Source organism: Macaca thibetana, chromosome 14 (genome assembly GCF_024542745.1).
Source record: "Macaca thibetana thibetana isolate TM-01 chromosome 14, ASM2454274v1, whole genome shotgun sequence".
Lineage (NCBI taxonomy): Eukaryota > Metazoa > Chordata > Mammalia > Primates > Cercopithecidae > Macaca > Macaca thibetana.
In genome coordinates, this window is record NC_065591.1 from 65,647,927 (window position 1) to 65,672,301 (window position 24,375).

General features: G+C 46.7%; 1 protein-coding gene across 5 annotated transcripts in view; it reads right to left on the reverse strand.

Moving 5' to 3' along the window:
* Positions 1-116: 116 nt before the first annotated feature.
* Positions 117-24,375, reverse strand: part of C2CD3 (C2 domain containing 3 centriole elongation regulator) — a 155,335-nt gene continuing 131,076 nt past the window's right edge. For 3 of the 5 annotated variants that reach the window (XM_050756034.1, XM_050756032.1, XM_050756035.1), the window contains 4 exons: positions 23,990-24,210; positions 19,641-20,568; positions 14,571-14,682; positions 117-940 (listed from right to left, as the gene is read on the reverse strand). In XM_050756034.1, the coding sequence (XP_050611991.1) occupies positions 800-940; positions 14,571-14,682; positions 19,641-20,568; positions 23,990-24,210 (1,402 nt within the window). In that variant the 3' untranslated portion in view covers positions 117-799. Of the gene's footprint in view, positions 941-14,570; positions 14,683-19,640; positions 20,899-23,989; positions 24,211-24,375 lie in introns of those variants that run through there. The other 2 variants (XM_050756036.1, XM_050756037.1) reach the window with 1 other exon arrangement.

Sequence of the window (24,375 nt, forward strand, 5' to 3'; positions counted from 1 at the left end):
CAGAGTCTCATGGTGATTGATCCTGTGGGGGGTATGGTTGTTAATCTTCCTCTCTGGCAGTTAGGGCACACACAAATTCCTAGCATCCCCACTCCAGTGAAACACTTGTGCACAGATTACAAACACCAATATGATTTTATTCAAACACAGGCAAGAACAATGACCTTCAGAGCTGGGTAAAAACAATAAGTTAAAAGCATGGTTAGAATTTTAGACAATCGGATAAAAAGTTTGAAGGAGGTGATTTCCCCTTCCTGTCCTAATTAATTCAACATGGCATAAAAATAATTTGTATCTATAAAATATCCTTGTTCCCACACAAATGAACTGGAGGTGGCCCTAGGATTTCCTTGACTATGCACAATGCACACAATGTACATGTCCCTCCTCCCCAGCTTTTAAGGCAAAAATGGTCCCACATCTTCAGGCAGAGGGTGGGCTCATGTAAGCAGTCAGCTGTGCCAAGGACACTGGGAGGCGTTTCTCCACCGAAAGATGCCTGCTAGGGTCCGCTGGCCAAAAGATGGAGGAGCCACTTGGGCGCGGATTCCATTTTGTTTCTAGCCTTTGCCTTACCACAGAAGAAAGGAGCTGAAATTCTGGCAAGTGGACACTGGACTGGCTTGGGGCACTCCTCCAGTCTGGGCTGACTGGGTCTCTTGAGGCAGCCATGGCCTAGGTAAGTGGTAGTTTCAGGACTGTGACAGCCCTGAAGGAGCCAGACCTGGTGCCTCTGCAAACTGGACAAAGCTGAGGGAGGGTGGGCAGGTGTCTCCTTCTCCCAGCACCTCAGGCTGCGTCAGTCTTTCTGGGAGTACCGAGAAGAAAATATCCGTGCAATTCTGCGAGTTTCTTCCTCAGGCAGGTTGCGGGGGAGCGAGTTAGGTCTGGGGCGACAAGGCCTTTGGGAGAGGGCTCCCCTGGTGGCTTCGCTCTTGTCCTGGAGAGGAAGAAGTCAGCTAGGTTAGTGCTGAGGATATGGCACCACCAATGGATGACACTGGTTTCTCTCATCTTTTGGTCCTTTGGTTAATATTTATGTAGAGCTGCGTGGTTTACAAAGCGCTTTACATACCTTATGTTGCTTGACCCTTACCTCGACCCTATATGGGGGGTATATCATTCTTCCCACGTCGTGGATAAGGAAACTACATCCAGGTGAAATAAACTCAAGGTCCCACAGCTCTGAGTGGCAGAGCTGGGATGTGAACCCCAGCCCTGACTCTTTCTGTGCCTCTGGAGAAGGAGGGCGTCACCTCCAGGACAGGTCTGAATCCTCACCCCTTCTCCTGTTGCGTGGCTTTAGACAAGCCATTTGTGCTCTGGGTTTAGTCCTATGTGTGATGCTGGGAACATATCCAACTCTCAGGGAGATGGTGGGGAATGAGACACTCTCTGGCCCTTAGGAGCTCCTGGAGTTGCCAGATGACATAAAGCACCCACCTACTGCCTGCCTACCAAACTTTGATCTCTCTGACTCTGGCTGACAGGGCACCACTAATTCCACCTTTAAGGTATTTGCCTGTGGGTTATGGTGTCATGGTCCTCTGGACTCCTCTAACTCATTTGCTCATTTTTCTTTCTTTTTTCTTACTCCATGTCAGGCTCCTATGCTGAAGGAACTCAAAGTTATACAGGAAAGCCATCCCAGACAGCTGGCTGAGAGCAAGGTCCTGGGGAAGAGGTGGGGGCCTGATGGGGGAAGGGGCAGTTCTGAAAGGAGATGGGAGCAGCCTCCACAGGCCAATCTGGCTAACTTCATGGCATGCAGCTTGCTCTTCCCTGCCATCAAGTCCCATGAGCTGAGGCTGTCATAAACTGAAGGACCACTGAGAGCACACTGTACCACTTCCTGGGCACTGAGAAGCAGCTTGGTGGAGACCCTAGAGACTGGGATTACCTGTGCCCTGCAGTTCTGCTCATGAGAAACTGAGGCCCAGCTAGAGTTGCTTCTGGCATCAGTAACATTCAGTTATTCTTTCTTTCATGTCTGCAACCCTTTTTAATACCTACTTGAGAGGGGCACAGAAATAAACAGAACTCCGTTTTTGGCTTTCTCAGCTCAGACTTAAGCCTTGGGAGGCAGAGAGATCTGCCTAAAGAATTAGAATTGGCCGGGCGCGGTGGCTCAAGCCTGTAATCCCAGCACTTTGGGAGGCCGAGATGGGTGGATCACGAGGTCAGGAGATCGAGACCATCCTGGCTAACAGGGTGAAACCCCGTCTCTACTAAAAAAATACAAAAAAATTAGCCGGGCGTGGTGGCGGGTGCCTGTAGTCCCAGCTACTCGGGAGGCTGAGGCAGGAGAATGGCGTGAACCCGGGAGGCGGAGCTTGCAGTGAGCTGAGATCCGGCCACTGCACTCCAGCCTGGGCGACAGAGCAAGACTCCGTCTCAAAAAGGAAAAAAAAAAAAAAAAAAAAAAGAATTAGAATTGCCAGAATGAGATAAGGGGAGTGGAGTCAGGCATCCCTGGTTTACTGCCTGGATGTCAGTTTCCCACCCATGAAATAGAAGGGTGGATGGGAAACCTTGAGGGTCCCTGCCAATCTAGAATTCTAAGTGCCAAGGGAATGTCTACAATCTGGGAAGCTCTCAGTGCTATCAGTCCACAGGCAGCCTCTCCTTATAACCAAGAGCAAAGTGGCACTAGGGCTGGGCTGCACAGCAGAGACTAGACGATACATCTCCCTGCCTTCTAGGCAGGCCTAGGCTAAAAGGGAAGAAGGAAACCCACTTTTTGCTGGTGTTTGCAGTTATTCCTTCCAAAATACAGGAAGCACCTGCACTCCATGATTGATGCCTCAGGCCAGTGGGCCAGCCTCTGCCTATTGCTCTCCCACTTCCACACTGGGTGCTCCTGTAGGGCATGGACTGGGTCTGAGGCTTGGGATCCCAGCAAGGCCAGGTCCAAGACAGGAGCTTGGGAGCGGCTAGATGAGTATGGGTGGGACCACAGGTTTAAATTGGGTGGACAATGAGCTACCCAACAATCACAGAGATGACCACAGGCCAGGGTAACCACAGGCTTAAATTGGGCGGGGAGGAGACTCTTGTAGTAAGCTTCTCATTCATTCATTCTAGAACCAGTGGTTGTCGGCCTACCATTTGCCAGGTCTTTAGTTAAGTCAAACTCTCTCAGGCTCTCTGTAGCACTTTAAGCTTGTGTATATCTTTCTTTACTCCCAAGACCTAAGATGGCTGTTTCCTGAGCTACTTGGGGTTTAGGGTGACAAAAGTCCCATTCCTGTCCCCCAGCTGTACTGCAGGTAGATTTTCTGGGTCATCAGTTGTATCTTATCTTCCATTTCTTTCTCTGCTACTCTGAAGGGGAAGTAGGGAGATGCTTGCTTTATGAGCCAGATGGGAAAACAGGCCTAAGAGCAGAGTATTCTATCTCAGATCCTAAAACCAGGCATTGTTTCCCCATCATCTAGAGGAGATGTCTTCTCCGTTTTAGAGAGACGTAGATGAGTCTTGTTCTCCATGGCTGGAAGGGCCAACTACCTCAGTTCATGAAATGACCATCAAAAGACCTCTGTTGGGCTGGGTAGCTCACGCCTGTAACCCCAGCACTTTGGGAGGCCAAGGCAGGGGGATCGCATGAGTCTAGGAGTTTGTGACCAGCTTGGTCAACAGAGGAAAACTCTGTCTCTAAAAAAAAAAAAAAAAAAGGGAAAAAAATAGCAGGGTGTAGTGGGGCGCACCTGCAGCCCCAGCTACTCGGGAGGCTGTGGTGGGAGGATCGCTTGAGCCCAAGAATTCAAGGCTGCAGTAAGCTGTGATCGTGCTACTGCACTCCAACCTGGGTGACAGAGGAAGACCCTGTCTCAAAACAAAACACCTCTGTTGGTGACTCATCAAACTTTTCAGGAGCCTAAGATCTACTCTACTTGATCAACTCTTATGGACAACTCTTATGGACGTGGTTCCTTTTGTCACAGGGCTGCTCAGCTAGAGAGGAGACAGACAATGAGCTACCCAACAATCACAGACGTGAGGCTTAGAGCTTGTGAGCACTGAGAAAACAGCAATTAGTAACAGCTAAGAAAGTTTGGGGAGGCTTCACAAGGAGGTGGGCTCCAAGATGGGCAGGGTTTCAACAGAAGCTGGGTGTGGGGTGAGGTCTTCATTAGCGGGAACAGTATGAGCATAGACTTACACCTACTGGCTGGGCCATATCTGCCCTGGAGCTGAATCGTGTGTGGCACCAACCTTCCAGCACTGACACCCTGACCCAGTGGCCTAGGGGGCCTTATCTGCAAGGCCCAGGCCCAGGGACCAGGGCAGGGCCAGGGTGTGCAAGGACAGAGAACTCACATTCAGCAGCACTTTGCTTTTGTTGACCTCAATAGGGTTTAGAAACCATCTTGATTAGTAGTGAAGATTCTTCCTTCATCAGGACTGCTACCCTAACACACAATCCTGGTAGGGTTGGCCAGAGGCGAAACTGGCCAGAGCAGGGATACCCTCAAATGTATTATCCATTCCTCTGAAATACTACCACACTTCTGGCTGGAGGCCTGAGGGCACAAGAAAATTGTCAGCAGAGCATGTACTTTTTGGGAGGCATCAACCTTCCTGGGGAGGCAGGAGGAAGACACATGGAAGCAGGATTGTCGCAGCTGGAGGGGCTGCAGGTGCCTTGGAGTCTAGACAGTGGGTGTCATCCATGGGGTGAAGTCCCTGGAGCAGGGACTTAAACATGAAGGTGGAATGTGAACAGACGATGAAGAGAGAGGGTATGCCGCCTGCAGGCGCAGCTTTTGTGAGGAAGCAATTTTCTTTGCTAGGAAAGTGGTGGGTATGGGATAGACTGAGCTGCAGGTATGGAAAGCAGCCAAGACAAACCTATTACTAGAAGGAGGGGTTGATGCTGGCTGAGGGAAGTTCCAGAATGTGTGGGGGGAATCTGACCTTATTCTTCTTGGACTTCAGCGAGCTGATCTCCAAGGGCCTTCCCAGGGAACAGGGATGGGGTATTCGATGACTGTACTAGGATGAAGGACAGAACTGGCTTTCCTGCGGGCCGGGTGTCACAGCAGCAGACCAGGGGCTTTCAGGCTGCCCCATTAAATCCTCCCTCATCCATACATGGGACCTGTTCCTTTCTGAGTACCTGGACACCCAGGCCATGAACATGATAGGCCTCTCTGATAATAGATGTGTCTTAAAAGAGCCTTCAATGCTAAAGGTTGGACTTTGCTGGGGAGAATATGGAGCACGTGGAAGGTGTAAGGAGTGGTTTGGAAAGAAAATGTGGGGGTTCCTGGGGCTCTTCAAATTGAGTGGCTAACCCTGCATGAGGAGCTGGTTTTAGTCCTGGCTCTACCACTTCTTAGCCAAGTGGTGTTGGGCAACCCACTTTCTCTTTGGGCCTTGGTTTGTGCATCTGAAAATGGGATCAGGATGAGCAGATAATGCAAGAGGAAGCACTCTATAAACCACAGGCTGATCCTAGCTCTTGGCTCCTTCTCTGATCTGCTCCCTGTGACACAGCCTCTTCTCCAAAAGCTCTCTCGGGAGGGCCTGGCCCTCTTCTTTGGCCTGGAACATGATCTGATCCCAGCCACTGTGTTCTAGGCTCTCTCCACTCCAGCCCCCAGATGGATCCCTCGAACAGGCCACATGCTCCCAGGGTTTGGTGAGTGCAGGTGCCCCCACTTACCCCTGGTTCCAAGTAACCCAGGGACTTTCTCAGAGGACAGGCAATGGAGTGCAGTGGAAAGGACATTGGTCTGTGGCCCAACCTAACTGTCCCACTCACTCAAGATCAAGACACTTTGTCATTCTGGGTCTCTGTGGGTCTTAGCTTCACTGTCAAGTGGATCTAAGAACTTCTGTTTGGTCGTCTTATCCAGGTCTATGCTGGGTTCAAATAAAATTCAGATATGGCCAAGCTAAGATGGTGCTAGAGCCAATACCAGCTGCAGACCCAACAGCAAAATGAAGCCTTGCTGTTCTCAGACCCCATCTCAGGCAAAGGGTCAGGCCCCAAAAGTCCTGAGTAGAGCTGGGGTACAGCACCTCCTGTACTGGGGTAAGCAGTGCTAGGCCAGGCAAGCTCTCCCCATTCCACTGTCTTCCCCCCTTCTCTGGTAACAGTGAGCCTCTGGTCTGGGATGAGTGCTAAAGTTCTGTTCTTTTCCACAGTAGCCCCTTTAAGTGACACAAACATTGACTCAGGAGCTGAAAACTGAAAGTAAACAGCGGCTGGGTCTGGCTGGCTAGGTGGACCTGCCAATGGACTGCTGCATCAGAGGCCGAGTGAGGGCTCAATATAGTTGCCTGCCTTGCTCAACTTTCACCCCTTTGGCTGGCTGCCTTCCCCTGGGGTGGCCCTCAGAGTCTGGCCTGGACTACAACTTCCTTGACACTCCAGAGAGCAGCAAACTCAGCAGCCACGAGTAGGAGCAGAGGGGAAGTGAGGACAAGGTACTTAGACTAGAGGTCCAGCCCTGAGAGGCAAATCCTAAATCTGACTTGCTCAGCCTGGCTGCTGCATGGCCGGTCTCATGCTCTGAGCTCACCCTCCATGCCTAAATTAGAGGTCTGGTCATGTGGTTCTCACTACCGATATGCTCCCTCTGTGCCACACCCCACCTGATGCCACCCTCTCCTTATTCCAAGAAGCCTTTCCAGACAGGCCCATTCTAAAGGGCCTACGTCACTCCCTCACCCCGGGCCTCAGTCTATGCCAGGAAGGGGCCTGACTAGGGCAAGACTCCTCAACCTTTTTTTTTGGTTTGTTTTTTAAAACAGGGCCTGGTTCAAAAGATGATCCTCAATCTTCTGAACCCAAGCTCTGCCAGAGACAGGGCTCAAAAGTCCAGGTTTTGAGGGAAGGGCTAAAAATTATACTCTTACAAGAAGAGCTCCTGGCTCCCCCTAGACTCTGGCCTCAGAGTGGCTTAGGCAACCTGAAACTAGCACCTGCCCAGCAGACCTATGAGCCTCTTCCTAAAAAGTGCCTGCCAACTTGCAGTCTGGGACAGCCAATTTTGGCTGTTTCTTCTGACCTCTACACCCTTGGCCAAGCTGCTTATTTTCTAAAAGCTCTGTATGGCCTTTATCAGAGATACTTTGACCTTTAGGTCTCCTCTTAGGTGCTGCAGAAAGCTAGGGACTTGGTGGTTTAAAGAAATGAGGCAATAGGTCAGGACCTCTTGCCCCAAGAGGGGCAGCTCAGCCATCAGGCCTGGACCACAGGCTGAGAAGAAACCCAGCATCAGGAAGTTCCCTCAGGTCCCTTACTGATCTCATCTGGTGACTTTGTGGAGAACTGGGGTTCTCTACCAGGACCATTCATCTTTCAGCTGCTTCTGGTTTGTGGAAGGGAAACTAAGGGATAGTTTTTTTTTGTTGTTGTTGTTGTTTTTTTTTAAGACACAATTTCACTCTGTTGCCCAGGCTGGAGTGCAGTGGCACTATCTCGACTCACTGCAACCTCTGCCTCCGAGGTTCAAGTGATTCTCATGCCTCAGCCTCCCAAGTAGCTGGGTTTAGAGGTGCCAGGATAGAAAAATTCTATCCCTTGGTTTAGACATGTTGCTGAGGACCTCAGAAAGTCAAAAGCAGAGACAGGACAAAAAAAATCAGGCTTGCTGGCACCTCGATCCTTAGTGATGTCTGAAGTGCTGTGGTCCAGCTGAGTACAAGTGAGAACATGGGGTGGGAGGGGTGGAAAACTCAAGGTTTTAAGGGTACCCTCATGCCTGGCCTTGTCTCATACTTCCTGCCTCCTACACTCACTCCTCATGAATAACAGTGTTTGGCCCGATGCCTGTGGTTAATCCAGGGGCCCATTCATGATGTGGGCAGAACACGGGCTTAACGCAGGAAGACACAGAGCAAGACGGGGCTCACCTCATGGTAAAGAAGTGCCATGTGTGCAGGGCAGGGAGGCCAAGGCTCAGATGACAGGCTGCTGCTTGTCCTTTGCTTTTAATTCCTATCTTGTTTCAGTACAGGCCCATCTCTTCCCATTTCTGACCACGTCTCTAGTACACAGTGCTTGTACCTTCTGCTGTCCAAATTCTGTTGATTCTGAGGTTTTTTCTTTTCAAATCCACAGCCTGAAAAGCCTTTCTTCATCTTTGTTCAATTCAACTTAAGCCACCCCACATGGCTCTGTCTTTCTTTTCCTATACTCATTCCCTTTGCTTTACTTCAGTGCTAATACAGCCAAATGCTATTTGAGGAAATGAGTGGTTTGGAGGCCAGTGCCTTCCTAAGAACTGCGAGCTCCCTGAAGGCAGGATCCACGCATGAGGGTCCTAGCTCTTTCAGCATGACAGGCAGTTGGTAGGAGTTGGAGGAACTTAGATATAAGGCTGGCTCCCCAGGGAACTGAGAGTTCCCTGAGGGAAGTCCTGTCTTCTGCACCTAGCTCAGGGCTATGGCTTTGCACATTTGTTAAAAGATGCAAATTTCAAGTTTGAGGTCAAAACTATCTTCCTACTTTCTGGCCTGCCTGTCCTCAGGCCCAGCTCTAGTTCTCCTATTCATTTATGGGAAGTTATTGGAAGGTTCTGAGCAGAGAAGTCACATGATTGAGTTGATGACTGATTTAACATCTTAAAAAGTCAATAGGATGCTGTATGGGGAATCGGTTGCAAGGAGAAAGGGAAGAAGCAGAAAGGCAAGTTAGGAGGCTACTGCAATAATCCAGGTCAGAAATAATGATGGCTGAGACCAGGGTGGTGAGAAGCACATTTCTGTATATTTTAAGGATACAGCTGCCAGAATTTCCTGTTTAATCGAAAACTGGCATCAGGGAGGATTCCAAGAGTTTTGGCCTGAACAACTAAACTACAGTCCCAGCTACTCAGGAGGCTGAGGCAGGAGATCACTTGAGCCCAGAAGTTTGAGGTTGCAGTGAGTTGAGATCATGCCACTGCACTACAGTCTGGGCAACAGAGCGAGACCCTATCTCAAAAAACAAACAAACAAATAAAAAACAACCCCCACCTCAGAGTTCAGTTGTACCCTTTAATCAAAATTGAGAAGACGGAGGGGGAAATGGATTTGGGAATAAAATCTGGAGCTCAGTTTTGGACATGTTAAATTTGAGACATCTATTAGATATTCAAGTGGTGATGCTGGGTAGGCAGTTGTCGAGTTACAGTTGTAGAGCTAGGTCTGGGCCAAGCTAACCATCGGGAGTCTTCAGCATACAGAAGAAGTAGGGGAAATGAGGGAGACCCAGCAAAGAAGGCAGAGCAGGAGCAGCCAGTGAGGGAGGAGAACCAAGAAGAAGTGATGCCTTAGAAATAAGTGAAAAAAGTGTTCAAAGGAGAGAGATCAACTGTGTCACATGCTGCTGAGAGGTCAAATAAATTGAGCACTGAGATTTGATAACTGACTTAGGAACATGGAAGTTTTTTTGGGGTTTTGACAGGCTTAAACAGTGTTCCCCCTGCCAGTGGTAAAGTGGGGTAAAGGTCTGATTAGAGTGTGAGATTACACTGGCTCCAGTGTGGAGAATGAACAGTGGTGGAAAAGTGCAAGTATAAGCGACACTGGTTAGAAATAGTCAGGGGGTGCCAGGCTGGTGGCTCACTACTGTAATCACAGCACTTTGGGAGGCTGAAGCGGGCAGATCACTTAAGGTCAGGAGTTCGAGCCAGCCTGGCCAACATGGTGAAACCCCGTCTCTACTAAAAATACAAAAATTAGCCGGGCGTGATGGCATGCGCCTGTAATCCCAGCTACTGGGGAGGCTGAGGCAGGAGAATTGCTTGAACTCGGGAGGCAGAGGTTGCAGTGAGCCGAGATCATGCCACTGCACTCCCGTCTTGGGGGAAAAAAAATAGTGGGGAGATGATTGGGCTAGACAAGGGCAGGGTGAGAAGTAAGTGATTCAAAAGATGCTTAGGTGGCAGAATTAACAGGCTTTGGTGATGTGGGTTTTGGCTATGGGTCATGGGAGATAAAGGAGCAGGGGTGAGAGATAATTGTGCTTCTGGCAGGAGTAACTACATGGATGGTGGCTGAATTTCCTGAGAGATGGATGCAGGTGGCAGAGGAAGTATGCAAAGGAAGATGACAAGCTCAAGTTTTGGACAGAGTGAATTGTGTGTGACACATCAGACAAGACGTCTAGGATGCAGTTGAGTCTGTACGTGTCTGCGGCATGGGAGAGAAGACTAGACTGAAGATAAGGATTTGCATCATTCCAAGTAATATTTGAAGTCATCAGTGATTGAGATATTCCCAAGAGAGAAAATCTACAGAGCAAAAGACATAGTCTGAGGAAGACAACATGTAAAGCAAATTACTGCCGTTCTCATCATCAACCTCTCTCCTCCCCTGTACCGAAGTTGATAAAACTAGTTTGTCCATCAGCAGCTAAGCAAGCAGAATCATACATAACTTTTAACAAAATTAGGAAGCTGTCCCCAGTAAAGAGTTACTTCATCATAAGAGGGAAGAGAAAGCAAGGGCAGTGGAACTTGATTGATTTATAATGAATCTGGAACTGCAAATGGATCACTGTGCCACAGTCCTGCTAAACCAGCCATTGTTCTCACCCCTTTTCTTTTTGTGGAGGCAACAGCCAGAAGATGAGGTAGCATGGGGTGGGAATTACAGGCTGGCCCCAATACTCTACCTGTGTGGCACTCGGTATTCTACAGTACAACCACCCTGTGAGGCCTGATAACCCCATTTGACAGATGAGGAAGCAGATTCAGAAAAGTCCAAAGATCTGACAAATGTCACACAGGGTCCTGTATCCACTCTACTGTGGGAGGAGGGAGGGGACATCTGTTTCACAGATGCTTCCAGTGGAGACTGGGAGGTTCCTTGGCTCAGGTATATCATTTCAATGTGGAGTGAAAGATCAGGTCTTGCCTTTGATCATGGGGGGAAACCAGAGCAATCAATCCAGCAATTACGAGCCCTCTCCTGTTTCAGGGATGGGCTGTCAGCCCTGACCTGGAAGCAGGTTAGCTTTAGTATAGCAGTCCCAGGACAGTGGTTGAGAAGAGCCCTGCAGCCTCTCAAAGTGCTCCTCTTCAGTTGTGAGGGCCAAGGCTGGCCTTAGGAGGAGGCAGAAGAGACGGAATTCTCAAATGCGGATACAGGACAGGGCTCCTGCCCTTGTCTCCCTCTCTCTCACTTAGAGCTGCTGACTGTGCCTGAAGCAGCACCGAGAAAACAGGAGCTTCCATCAACTTGAAACCCTACCACCAGTCTCTAATCCTGTCTGCTTTAGCACCCATCTTCTCTGCCTTCCTTCATGACAGTAGGTGAGTTTTCTTTTTCCTCTCAAAAGGCCAATACCTCCACATGTGCTCTAAATCTCATGCCCTTTCTGTTCCCCCTCTCCTTTTTCTCTCCCGCTTCTGTGTCTTCCCTTCTCCCTTTCTGTATGGGATTGCTGCATTAGCACATAGAAAGCTGCAGCCTTCCCATATTGAAAAACAAAAACAACCTCCCGTGGTTGCCACTCCCTTGGTGTGCCACTCCAGCCACTGCCCTATTTCTCTGCTCCATATTCACAGCCTAATTTGCGGAAGGAGTTAGAGTCTCCATCTTATCATCATTCAATCACTGTATAATTTTAATGACATATGATTATGTGATTTCTTTGTATAACATACCAATGAATCTATGTAACAACAGTAAATCACGAAGCACAAGAAAATGAACATCTGTAAACCCACAACCCAAACTAAGAACCGAAACATCACTAATACTGTTGAATAGATCTTTATGTTCCTCCTCCCCTATCCCATTCCCCTGCTTCTATCCCATCCCCTGCCTCCACAACTATGAACACTGTAATCAAACTGCTGAAAACCAGAGATAAAGAGAAAATCTTAAAAACAAGAAATGAATAAAGGCCATTCAGTGCAAGAACAATCAGAACAATACTTCTTATAAGAAACAATGGAGGACAGAAGACAGTGGAAAGGTATCTCTAAAATGCTAAAACAACAAAAATTCAAGTTAGAATTCTATATCCAGTAGAAAAAAAATCTTTCAAAAATGAAGGCAAAATAAAGATATTTTCAGACAATTGAAGCTGGATAATCAGTTACCAGTAGGTCCACACTACGTGAAATTCCAAAGGAAGTTTCTCAGGCTGAAGGGAAATGGTCCCAGCCAGAAATCAGGATGTGAAGAAGACATGCAGAACAACAGCAATAGTAAGTATGTGGGTGAACAGAAAAGACTATTTTTGTCTCAAGTTCTTCAAAGTGAGGCCTTTTTAATAAAGGTCACAAGATGATGGTGCTCCTGCTCAAATAATATTTCAAAATTAAATCTAAAATAAGTATAAAGAAATCAGTTGATGTTGTGATTTATCCCAAGGTAACAATTTCAATCTTTTTTAAAAATGTAATTCTTAAAAATGTTTTCCTCTTAAATTTTGGTGTCTCTACTTGCTAGTGTCCTAAATACACACATGATCTTATTTCTTAAGTCATCCAGTGCTGGCTGGCAGCCAGCCAGGAGCGTAAGATTCTTAGAAAATGTGCTGAAATAACCCAGCAAGTAGTGAGAGGCCCATCACTAGCCAGGATGACTAACCTCCCCGTGTTTACTGGATTCTGGGTTCCAGTGGTAAAACTGCGACAGTTCTGGGAAAACCATGATGACTGGTCATCTGAACCAGGACCCAGAATGAGGTCCTAAGGACAGAAGTGACTCTGAGAGCAGCAAACAATGGAATGTTGTTAAGGGCAACAAAGAAAAAAGGCTGAAAAGTATTATCTTCTCAAAAGTAGACTTGCTCTTTAATTGAAGTGGAAATTCTTATTTCTCCCTCTCCCATACTTTGTATCTAGTATTTAATAGGCCAAAGACATACATCAGGATACTTCTGGACTGACCCCATTTTTCATTAATGTGGCCTCTGGGAAAGCATATAAAATGTATACATGTTAACTGCTAAATAAAATCTAACTGGCTAGAAAAATGTACCATAAGTCAAATGTCATGATTTTCAGGTGGTGTAAGAGAAGAGCACAGAGTTGTGAGTCAGAAGTTTAGATTCAGGCCGGGCGCGGTGGCTCACGCCTGTAATCCCAGCATTTTGGGAGGCCGAGGCAGGCAGATCACGAAGTCAAGAGATTGAGATCATCCTGGCCAACATGGTGAAACCCCGTCTCTACTAAAAATACAAAAAGTAGCTGGGTGTGGTGGTGCATGCCTGTACTCCCAGCTACTTGGGAGGCTGAGGCAGGAGAGTCACTTGAACCCAGCAGGCAGAGGTTGCAGTGAGCTGAGATCGCACCACTGCATTCCAGCCTGGCGAGAGAGCGAGAGTCTCAAAAAAAAAAAAAAAAAAAAAATTTAGATTCACTTACTGGTTGGGTAACCCTGGGTAAGTGACTCAGCCTTTATGCATCTCAGTTTCTTTATATATACACAGAAATAGTCATAGCTTATGGGTCAGTATGTGAAGCTCTGAGCCTCAGTTTCCTCATTTTATTTTTTATACAGTCTCACTGTGTCACCCAGGCTGGAGTGCAGTGGTGCCATCATGGCTCACTGCAACCTCCACCTCCTGGGCTCAAGTGATATTTGTGACTCAGCCTCCCAAGTAGCTGGGATTATAGGCATGTGCCACCACGCCTACCTAATTTTTGTAATTTTTAGCAGAGATGAGGTTTTGCCTTGTTGACCAGGCTGGTCTTGAATTTCCTAGCTCAAGCGATCCCGCCACTTCACCCTCCCTAACTGCTGGCATTACAGGCATAAGCCACCATGCCTGGCCTAGTTTCCTCATTTTAAATAGAAGTAATGATAGTATATTCCTCATCAAGTTGCTGAATTTGATTCACTAATACAAAGTACTTGGAACAGTGCCTGGTACATGCTAAGCACCACCATAACTACCATCTTTAACACAGCCTCCTCAGAGAGACCCTGGTACCCATCTCATGTCTATAAATATTTTAGTTTTTGCTTACTGTTTGTACTCCATGAAGACAGGGAATTTGTCTGTCTTATTTACTATTATATGCTCAGTACCCAGCATGACACCTGATACAGAGGAGGTACTCAAAAGTAGTTATTATTATTGTTTATTTTCTTGCCACTTGCAAGAAAGGTCAGGTGCTGTGCCAAGGCAAAAAAGAGGAGATGTGGGATTTGTACCAGAGTTCCAACCACCTAACTCAGCTGAATGAATAGTTATGAGGTGTTTTGTAAATGGCAAATAGTTGTATGACTGATATTCTGCTCATTCAGATCTTACTGTTGCACTCCCGTAAGGTTACGTCTGTGCTCCCATCTACTTGCTTGGTGGGGACTCCCACAGCACTCAATACACATTTCTTAGCTGCCTCTTGCTTTCATGCTTCTGCACTGCTTTTTTCTTGCGCATGTCAGTGTTGGCCAACAATGCCCTGCTCTTACACATTTGCTCTTCCTCACTTTTCCTGAGCTCCCTGACTACTGCTGGGCCCACAGAATATGCTCAGTACAAGCTTGAGGAGTGACCCCTGCTGCAGCCTTTCCAGGAAGATGGCCTGGGGCAGCTCTGCCTTCTGTGCACTGTTCTGTGGAAGAGATGATGACTCTATAGGAGAAAGGTCAGTTGGCCATTCTCTTACCTGATCTGTTGTGGCTGCTGGTGGCAAAGTTGCTGAGAGTGACAGCATCCGCAGGGAAGCCTCCAACTGCTGGGGAGGCAAAAAGAAGTTGGGCACCACAATGGGCTCTGGGCTACGATGGCAGTTAAGGGACAAAAATACCTAGAAGTCCACCCCCCTTGCAGTGGAGGCCAGTATCTCCACTGACCATTCACTCTGCCCCCACTCATGTTTTTCCCTCAATTAATCTTGTCCATAAATTCTTTGCTCAGCTAGCTCCCTCTGACTGGAAGGCTTGCCCACTCCTAACACATACAAGTTCTTTATGGATCGGTTCAAACCTGCCTCCTCTAGGAAGCCTTCTCTTAATCTTAGCCCACTTCCTCACAACCTAGAGCAGTTTGCAACACATGAGAATGCTTAATTTTTCAGTCTGATACAATTATTTTCTTCAATCTTCCCTAAATTTCTCAATGGCAGAGACAGTTTCCTTCTGTTACCTCTACTTCCTGAAAGCCCCTCAGGAGGTTGGCAGGTAGTAGGCATTGACTGATTCTTGCCTAAGGGCCTGCTGGTTAGAAAAAGACCTATTAGCAGTCAGTCAGACAATGTGGCGATGGGCATGTGGCTCCAGGAGGCAGTGCCTTAGGCTGCATTTAGGTGCCCTGCACCAAAGGAGGGCCTGTTTGCCTGTGTTCTCTGCTCACATCCAGAAATGTGAGCTCTGCATCAGGGGCTGTCCATGACAGGACATGTCCTCACGTCAGGGACCAGTACAGCTGGTCCGATCTGGATGCGAGCCCTAGAAGGCAGGTACTGTATCGTATCTTGCACTTCTCCACCATATCTTCTTGAGGTACTCAGTGCTGTGTTGAGCATGTGGTGTTCCACATATTCTCATTATTTTTTGAATCAAATAACTGATTCAGTTTAGTTGAACTCTGAAGGGGGTAAAGAGGGAACTATTTTGATGTTCCAATTTTTTGTTTCTGTTTAATAAGCTAAGTGTGGTTCTCACTCCAATTTGCTTACCACCTTTTCTATTTTATCATCGTTCTTCTACACTAGACTCTACACTCCAAGAAGGCAGAGATGATCTTTTTCATAACCATATTCCTGTCACCTAGCATAGTACCTGGGAGACAGTAAGTACTCAATAAATACCTTGAGAATGAATGAAATGCATTGATTTCTTGCTTTGGTTCAAGTCCCTGATTTTTCCGTAGAGAGGTGGGGAGGAATGGAGATCCCAAAGGGAAAGACCTTTTGACCCGAGGCCTTCTGCAGAGGCCCAGGTGAGGTAGGGTCTATTTGCTGTTGCTGAAACTGCTGGGGCCTGCCTGCCAGCCAGCCGATGCTGTGGGAAAGAAGGAACTTTGCTGTGAGGTGGCAGGGCTGGCTCTGAAGCATGGAAGTCTCCTTCCCAGCCCACTGCCTCATGTGTGCTTTAGGGTCCTGTCCCAACAGCCACTTTCTCCCACCAACTTTATTTTATTACACGTTTTTTTGAAACAGGGTCTCACTTCCATCATTCAGGCTGGAGTGCAGTGGTGTGATCATGGCTCACTGCAGCCTTGACCTTCTGGGCTCAGGTAATTCTTCTACTTCAGCCTCCAGAGTAGCTGGGATTATAGGTACATGCTACCACGCCTGGCTAATTTCTGTATTTTTAGTAGAGATGGAATTTCACCATGTTACCCAGGCTGGTCTTGAACTCCTGACCTCAAGTGATCCTCCCACCTTGGCCTCCCAAAGTGCTGGGATTACAGGCATGAACCACTATGTCTGGCCTCATGAACTTTTAAGTTCCTGTTCCTCAGTCATAAAAATGTTCAAGTTTCCCATTTAGGGGGAAAAAACCAAACAAACCCCTGACCTTGCATTGTCTTCTAGTTGCCACCCAGCAGTCTGTCACTTACTAGATGGATAACTTCAGGAAAGTTCATTTTTTGTGCCTCAATTTCTCCATTTTTAAATGTATTAGTACTTATTGTTTTGAGGGTTAAATGAATTTATAAATGTCAAGTGTTTAGAATGGTGCCTAGCATAGTGAGCACTTAATAAATGTCAGCTATTCTTATCTCCTCAGTTTATGTGAAAAAGTTGCCTGTTCTCACTGTCCTCACCATTTAGCTCCTTTGACTAATGAAGTTTGGCTTCCATTCTCACCAATGCAAGGTCCTCCTTAACACTAAAACCAGTGATACATGTCAGCCACATTCTCCTGGACCTACGTGCAGCATCAGTGTTGACCACCACGTCCTGAAACTCTGCAGCATCGGCTCCCATGGCACCTCTCTCTGCTGCTTCTCCCACCTCCCGACCAGCTCTCCTCACCTCCTTTGTGGGCATGCCCTGTCCTGCTTCTCCTTTGCACACTGAAGATGCTCAGAGTCTGCCTCTGTGTGTTTGGTTCCCCCTTCCCAGGCTATTCTTGCTGCCCTCATCGATTCCCAGAGATGCCTCCCTTTATGGCTGAGCTCAGCCCTCAACTCCAGGCCTGCATCTCCTCCTGGATGTCCTACAGGCACATGCCGCAAAGGGCAACCTGCATCATCTCCCAAACCCGTCTATGTGCTGTTTCCTATCCAGTAAATGGTATCACCTGCCTGGTAACTTGTGACAGAAACCTCTAATTATTATTTCCTTTGTCTCATCCCCTGCCCCTCTATCTAATCCTCTCAGATCTGTTCCCCTCCTTTTCATCATAAAGCAGTCTATACTTCAGGTCAGACTTTCTTCATCTCTTTTATTATTGCAAGTGTCCTACCTAGCCTCCTCGCTTCTAGTATTCCCTTTCTTAACCTGCTCTCTGCAAGGCATTGGGTGACTTCTTTTCTCATATGTACATCTGACCATACCACACTCTTGCTTAACAGTGGACACTATCCATGTACCAGGTATCGTGCTAGGCATTTTACATGATTATTTTCATTTTCACAACAACCCAGTAAGTACTACTATCACCTCCATTTTCCAGATGAGGAAAGTGAAGTTTCTTTGCTTTAGAATAGAGTCCAAGTACCTCAGCCAGGCATAGAAGTCCTTTAAGATCCAGGCCCTGCCTCACCTTGCACCATCCCCTCATCCCTGGACTCTAGCCACAGTGAACTACCGCCCACAGGCAGCCTCCTTCACCCAGTGAGGCCTCTGCACATACAGTTTGTCCTGACTAGAACTTTTCCTTGTCTCTGTTGCACAATGCCTATTCATCTTTAAGGCCTGGCTCTCCTGTCTCTCTTACTGGGATGGCTCCAAGTAGAGTTAGGGCAGCTCCTTCCTCACGCTCCCTTGCGTTCTGTCCACGTCTCATCACAGTACTTGGCACAATAAACTGTCAGTATCTATCTATTTGACCATCTCCTATCTCATAATGGGAACTTCTCGAGGTAAGGTCTCATTCAAATCTGTCCTTGGCACCCAGCACAGGGCCTGGCATGATTTATTTTTGAAAGAATAGTCAGGAAGGCCTAAGTTAAAGCAGCGCTTAGGGTCTGGACACATATGGCAGCTCCTCCATCGGCCATATTCTGAGCACAATTAATACTGACTGCAAAGGCAGCAACATCAGGGTCCAGGATCCAGGATAGGCAAGGTCAGGGAGAACTGCACATGAGGAGGTCTATTTTCAATGCTCAGACTCCAGCCATTGCATGCTTTAATCCCTTCCTGAGCCCACTCCCCCACCCCTAGGTTTTTCTCTGATCTGCATCAAGAATCATACTGTGTGGTATGTACAAATGTTTCCACTCATCTGGTTTTCTCAACAATGTTGTGAAACTGTAATAGTTCAATCCAATCTATACTGACAAATCCCTTCTCTGGGTAGTGCTAGGTCCTGAGGATGCAGAAAAAGACAAGGTCCCTGACTTGGGAAGTTTATAGTTTGGTGGGTAAGGGATTTCCGCCTCCATTTTATAGGTGAAGAAACGGGCTCATAAAGATTAAACTATATGTCTATAATCACAAAAATCATTTTGTGGGTCTAGAAGGGTCAAAGTCAGGCTCCCTAACTTCTAGTAGAGGAAGATTTCTAGTCTAGTAAAGCAGCCTGCTTCACCTGCCAGCCACACAATATTCCCTGCTTGTTGGGATAGCAGGTGAGCTGATCTAATCAGTTGGTTAGGCCACAGGTGTGAAGGCTGTAGATGGTCCTAAGTGGTTTCCTTTCCCCATAACATGCCAGTCTGTGTTTAAAAGGAGGGAGTAGGGAATGTCAGGTGCCCCCTGTTCCCATCAACAGTACCTTACTGGGGCCTTGGGAAAGTCCATTTCCATGGTGCCTGTTTAGCTCCATCACTTGGTTTTTAAAAAAAATTTAATCTGGCAAGGCATGGTGGCTCAAATGCTCTACTTGCAGCATTTTGAGAGGCTGAGGCAGGAGGATTGCTTGAGGCCAGGAGTTTGAGACCAGCCTGGGTAACACAGCAAGACCCCAACTCTTAAAAAAAATTAGCTGGGTGTGATGGGCATACCTAGTAGTTCTAGCTACTTGCAAGGCTGAGGTGGGAGGATCACCGGACCACAGGAATCTGAGGCTGCAGTGAGGTGTGATAATCCCACTGCACTCCAGCTTGGGTGACAGAACAAACTGTCTCTTAAAAAAGAAAAAGTAGGCAAGTCACGATAACTGAGCATCAGTTTCCTTATATATGCAAAATAGAGATGATACCTACCTAAAAGACTTGTGATGACTAAATGAAAAATGTGCATAAAGTGCTCAATGGCAGTGATCTACTTCCCTCTTTCTCTAGTCCCTCTGCTTCTCTTTCAATTGAGATAAATAGTCTCATTCCTTAGATGCTGAGCCTTGCCTTCAGGTGGTAAAATACCCAACAGATGAATTGGATAAATCAGGGTAAGCTAGGCTAATGTGCTACCAATGCCTAAACCCAGTTCAAGGCATTATGTTTCTGAGGGCTGGTGTTAATGGTAAAACTGTAGCACCTGTCATGCAGGTGGGGTCTTCTGAAGGAATGGTCTTCCCATGCCCCCCAGTGCATTCCATGAGGGTGGCCACTTGCTCACACTCACACTAGGCTAGCCTTAGCACCAGCATCCAAACCACTTGTGGGAAATGCCAAAGGATACAGTAGGAGGCTATGCTTTGTGGATGTCTCTGATCCAGTTGTCACTTGCCTCTGCCTGATGTCAGAGGAGTCGATGGGTGGTCCCTTATGTTTTTCCCTTCTGCTCTGGGAGGCTAGGTTTAGTGGCAACTTCTTGAAGCTATCAGCAGAGTCACTGAGCTCACTGGTAGCAGCTTCATTCTCGGCAGGGGCCTCTGACTTGGGCTCCTTGTTCTGATCTGCCTGTGGTGAACTCCATCCAACAAATGTCCTGCTCTGTTGGGCTCCTGAGAGTGTCGGGCATGGGATGGGCTGAGGGTTGGCTGAGGCAGATTTGCCACTAATCTTGGCCTTAGAGGCCTCACCCTCACAAGCAACAAGACTTTGGCTAGGAGAACCCTCCCTAGGCAGGTGGGAGTTGACAGCCCTTTCTGGGCTGGAAAGAAAGCTACTTTTGACCGTAAGCTCTTCTCTGTAGAAAGGCCCTGGAGAAGGACAAGAGGGGCCTTCCCTCTGTACCTCATCAGGCTGAGGGCTGATGACGTCACTTGTGTCTGATATGAAACTAGACCAAGGGCTAGTTTTGTCTGTCACCGTGGTGATCTCATTTAAGGTCCTGGGCTCAATGATGTCTTCTTCATAGTCTTCATCACTGTAGGCTGGGCCTGCCTCAGTGTCCTCACTGCTCTGCATCCTTGTAATGGGTACTGTATGCCTCAGGGACTCATGGAGCATTCTTCCTCCATTTGAAGTCTCTTCAAGAGGAGGGGGTGGTGGGGAATCTGTGCCCTTATCTGGAGCTTTTGCCAATGGCTCATCTGGCATTGTGCATTGTTCTTGCAGTGCCTCTGTGTCCCGAGCATCTGGGAGGGTGGTGGCCTTGTTGTTTCTACTCCTGGCTCGGTGAGAACTCAAAGCCGCTTGGGAATCCCTGGTGATAGTCTGCAGATCTGAACAGCAACACATATCACTCTCATTACAAGGTAGGGCCACAGACCCCTCAAATTTCCCACACTAGCCTCTAGCTTCAGAAGCACTCTGGCAATCAGACTTTGAACAAGCCATAAAGAAAATTAGTCCACCCAAGATTCAGTGAGACTATATTCAAGGCAGTACAATTTTTAGTACTTTATTCTAGTATCAGAGGACCAGAATCTAATCTATAGTTGTGGATACATCTGTGGAAATGCTTTCAGAGACTATCTGCTCATGCTCAGGAATCCTTAGGAGCTGGGAGTTCTGGTGGGCATGTTCACGCTTCCAGTTACTTCAGTAACTACCTATATTAAAAATCAAAATGAGAATCCACTTATTTACCTATTTGATGACAGTTATTAAAACTACCGATTTTACTTGGAAAATAAAAGCAAGGAAATATCTATCACCCACATGATAAGGCAGGGAAGATTTACAGAGAAAATAGAAGCAGCAGGGTATGTTGGAAAGAGCATAGGCTTTGGAGCCAGTCAATCCTGGGTTCAAATCTCCGTTGTCACTTGTTAACTTTGTGATCACAAGCAGACTATCCTCTCTGAGCCTGTTGATCTGTACAGTGTAATCAACACCATCCACTTCATAAGGTTACAGTAGAGAATACACGAAAGAAATGGGCATACATTGTGTGGTGAATATACAACCACTTAATAAATAGAAGCTACTAGTCATCTCAAATTATTTTTGGGATGAAATAGGAGTGAATAAATTAATAAACAGACCTAGTAAATGATACATGTTTGCAAGATAATTTGAGAGGAAGAAAATTAGGAACTGAAGGCAAATTTGATTCCTGGGGAATAGGGGTCACATCTCCCTCACAGCACCTAACACAGGGCTCATTCTACAGGAGGTGCTGGCTGTTTAATATTATACATTGATGATTTTCAGGCCTCAAAGGAATGGGTAGATATATGAAAATGGAACATTACTACCTGTAAATAGGAATAGGCACTGGGAAGCATGTTTAGTTGATCCTAATCCTTTGGCCTGAGCATGCTTTCTGTCTCAGAGCAGTCTTCTTGTTTTTTATAGACCTGCCCAGCCTTCAAGGCTTCAAGGCATGTTCTATTGGATCTCCTTCAGGAAGCCTTTGCAGATTCATGAGTTCAATAAGATTGCTATATGGCTTTGTTCTATAAGGAAGCACTTAACAATACGATGCTGTGTAATCGTATGTTTACCCCCTCAGACTGTGAGCTTCCTTATAAGCCTTCACTTGCACAGGAGTTTATGTTATGCTTTTAAACATACTATCTTGTTTAATTTTCAGCTAATCATATGAGATCAGTAATTACAAATAAGCAACTTGAGTTTCAGAGAATTTAAGTGGCTTGTCCAGAGCAGGGAGTAGTATGTAGCTACTCAGAATTTGGGACTCCAAGTCTTATCAGGAAGCTTCTCAGGGCATGAACCATATGTCTGAATCATGTTGTATCTCTAGGGCCCAGCCTAGCATATAGCTCTGGCTTAAAAAAAAACCCACTTGGTAACACTCTCTCAAGTTTCACTCATATCCATCTGTCTGATGGCTTTGTAAAAGAAGCGCACTGAGGCATAATGGAGGCAGGGGCAGGCTTTTGCTATGTTATTATTTTTTTTTTTTGAATGGTTTCCCTGATCTAATCATCTTTCTCTTTTTAAATTCATTCTCCTTGTGAAAACCAGTTCTCATTCAGTCGTCTGCTTGCTGAGAACTTCCCATTTCTTCCAGGATAAATATTAGGCCCCACAGCTTCAATTCTTCTTCTTCTTTTTTTTTTTTGAGTCAGAGTATCATTCTGTTGCTCAGGCCAGGGTGCAGTGGAGCAATCTCGGCTCACTGCAACCTCTGTCCCCTGGGTTCAAGTGATTCTCGTGTCTCAGACTCCCAAGTAGCTGGGATTATAGATGCGCACCACCACGCACAGCTAATTTTTGTATTTTTAGTAGAGATGGGGTTTTGCCATGTTGGCCAGGCTGGTTTCGAACTCCTGACCTCAAGTGATCCACCCACTTCGGCCTCTCAAAGTGCTGGGATTACAGGTGTGAGCCACTGTGCCTGGCCACAATTCCCCTCTCTCTCCTCTTTTAATATGCCCCTTTATAAAGATTCCCCTATTTGTTTCCACCTCTACTCCAAACAAGCCTTCATCTGTTTTGCTGTCATACTTTCTTTGTGAGAGGATTTTTCTTTGGTTGACTATAGAATATAAGCTTGATGAAGGGAGATAATGCCTGTCACATCCACCACTGTATCCTGCTGGGACAAATAATAGAATAGTGCCTGGCACAGATGGTGCTCAATAAACACTTGACTGAAAATATCCAAGCAAGTGGAAGTCAAACACAGAGCATTTATCTGAGGCCATGGATACAAACAGGTTAGGTATCTGGAAGAAGAGGACAGAAAGAAGGTTTGTACTTAGTGTCAATCATGGTGTTTTTCTCTCCCTTTAGAGAAAGAAAATTGAAATTCTTCATCCCTGTGGAGAATCTATGCACTTTGCTCGAGCAAAATCAAGTGAGGTCTAAGGATGCTGACCTAGTTGATTTCCCAGTGTTCCCTGAAGTTTGCCTGATAAAGATTTCTAGGTCATGACCCTGGATCCTGATTCAGAAGGATGGAGTAGGACCCAGGAATCTCTATTTCACAGTAAGTGCCCCGGGTGATTCTTGTGCTCAGGCAGGTTGGCCAATACTTGCTCTAGAGCAGTCTCAGTCTTGTCCACACACTAGAACTACCTGGGGAGTTAGAAACAATACTGATGCCTGGGTTCCACCTCAGAGATTCTGTTGACCTACAGTACAGCCTGGGCACGGGGTTTTTTAAAAGTCCTTCAATAATTCCAATACACAGCTAAAGTGAGAACCACTGCTCCAAAGGGGTTTTTCAAAGGGTGGACTATGAACCCCTAACATCCAGAATCATCTAGGGTGCTTGTAAAAAGTGCAGACTTCTGGGCTCTGATAATTAGAATTTTAAATATGCTTGTTGTTTATTATTTTCTCAGAGAGTGGCACAAGTTCAAGAACTGCTATTGAGGAACCACTCATCTAATCTACCCCACTCTTTTCCTGGCTGGGGAACCTGAAGTCCAAGAAGGGAAAGGACATGTTCAGAGTCAGACTCTAAGTCTGTACCAGAAGCCCATCAAGGACCTGGGTCAGTCCAATGCTCTTTCCATTGCCCCATGTTGTTGTGCCATATTATTATGTCCCTCCTTTTCAAAAGCAAGATGGTTTAAAAAAAAAAAAAAAAAAAAAAAAAAGGGAAGAGGGTGAAAACAACTGGTCTCTATTGGTCATAGGGGCTTGTCCAAAGGAAAACATTCAAATGCTTTTCGAATTAGCACCTAGTGACCATAACTTCTCAATAAGAAAGGATCTGAATCATACCCGTGATTAAGGAGCTGACTTGCAACACCAGGTTATTGGATTTTTCCAGGATACACTGGCTCCCAGGGTCTAGGCTGCTGGCACCTGGCTCAAGATGGTCCCTACAGCTCTCCTGGTGCTGTGAGATGGCCGTTTGAGTTTGAGGGCTGAGGGGTAGGAAAGGCTTGGTGAGCTTCTGGCTGAAGTACCTCTGGATTTGATCAAGCTCACTCAGATTCTTCCTATAAACAAAAGGGGGAGAAGAAGACAAAAGGGTAATTCATGGAGATTATGAACATCTTTTATGTCACCTGAACACTACTGCTTGAGCCAAAGCCTTAATACCTCTCACTTGCTCTATTAATATACTAAGGCCCTCTCTCTCCAATCCACCAACTCATCCTTCA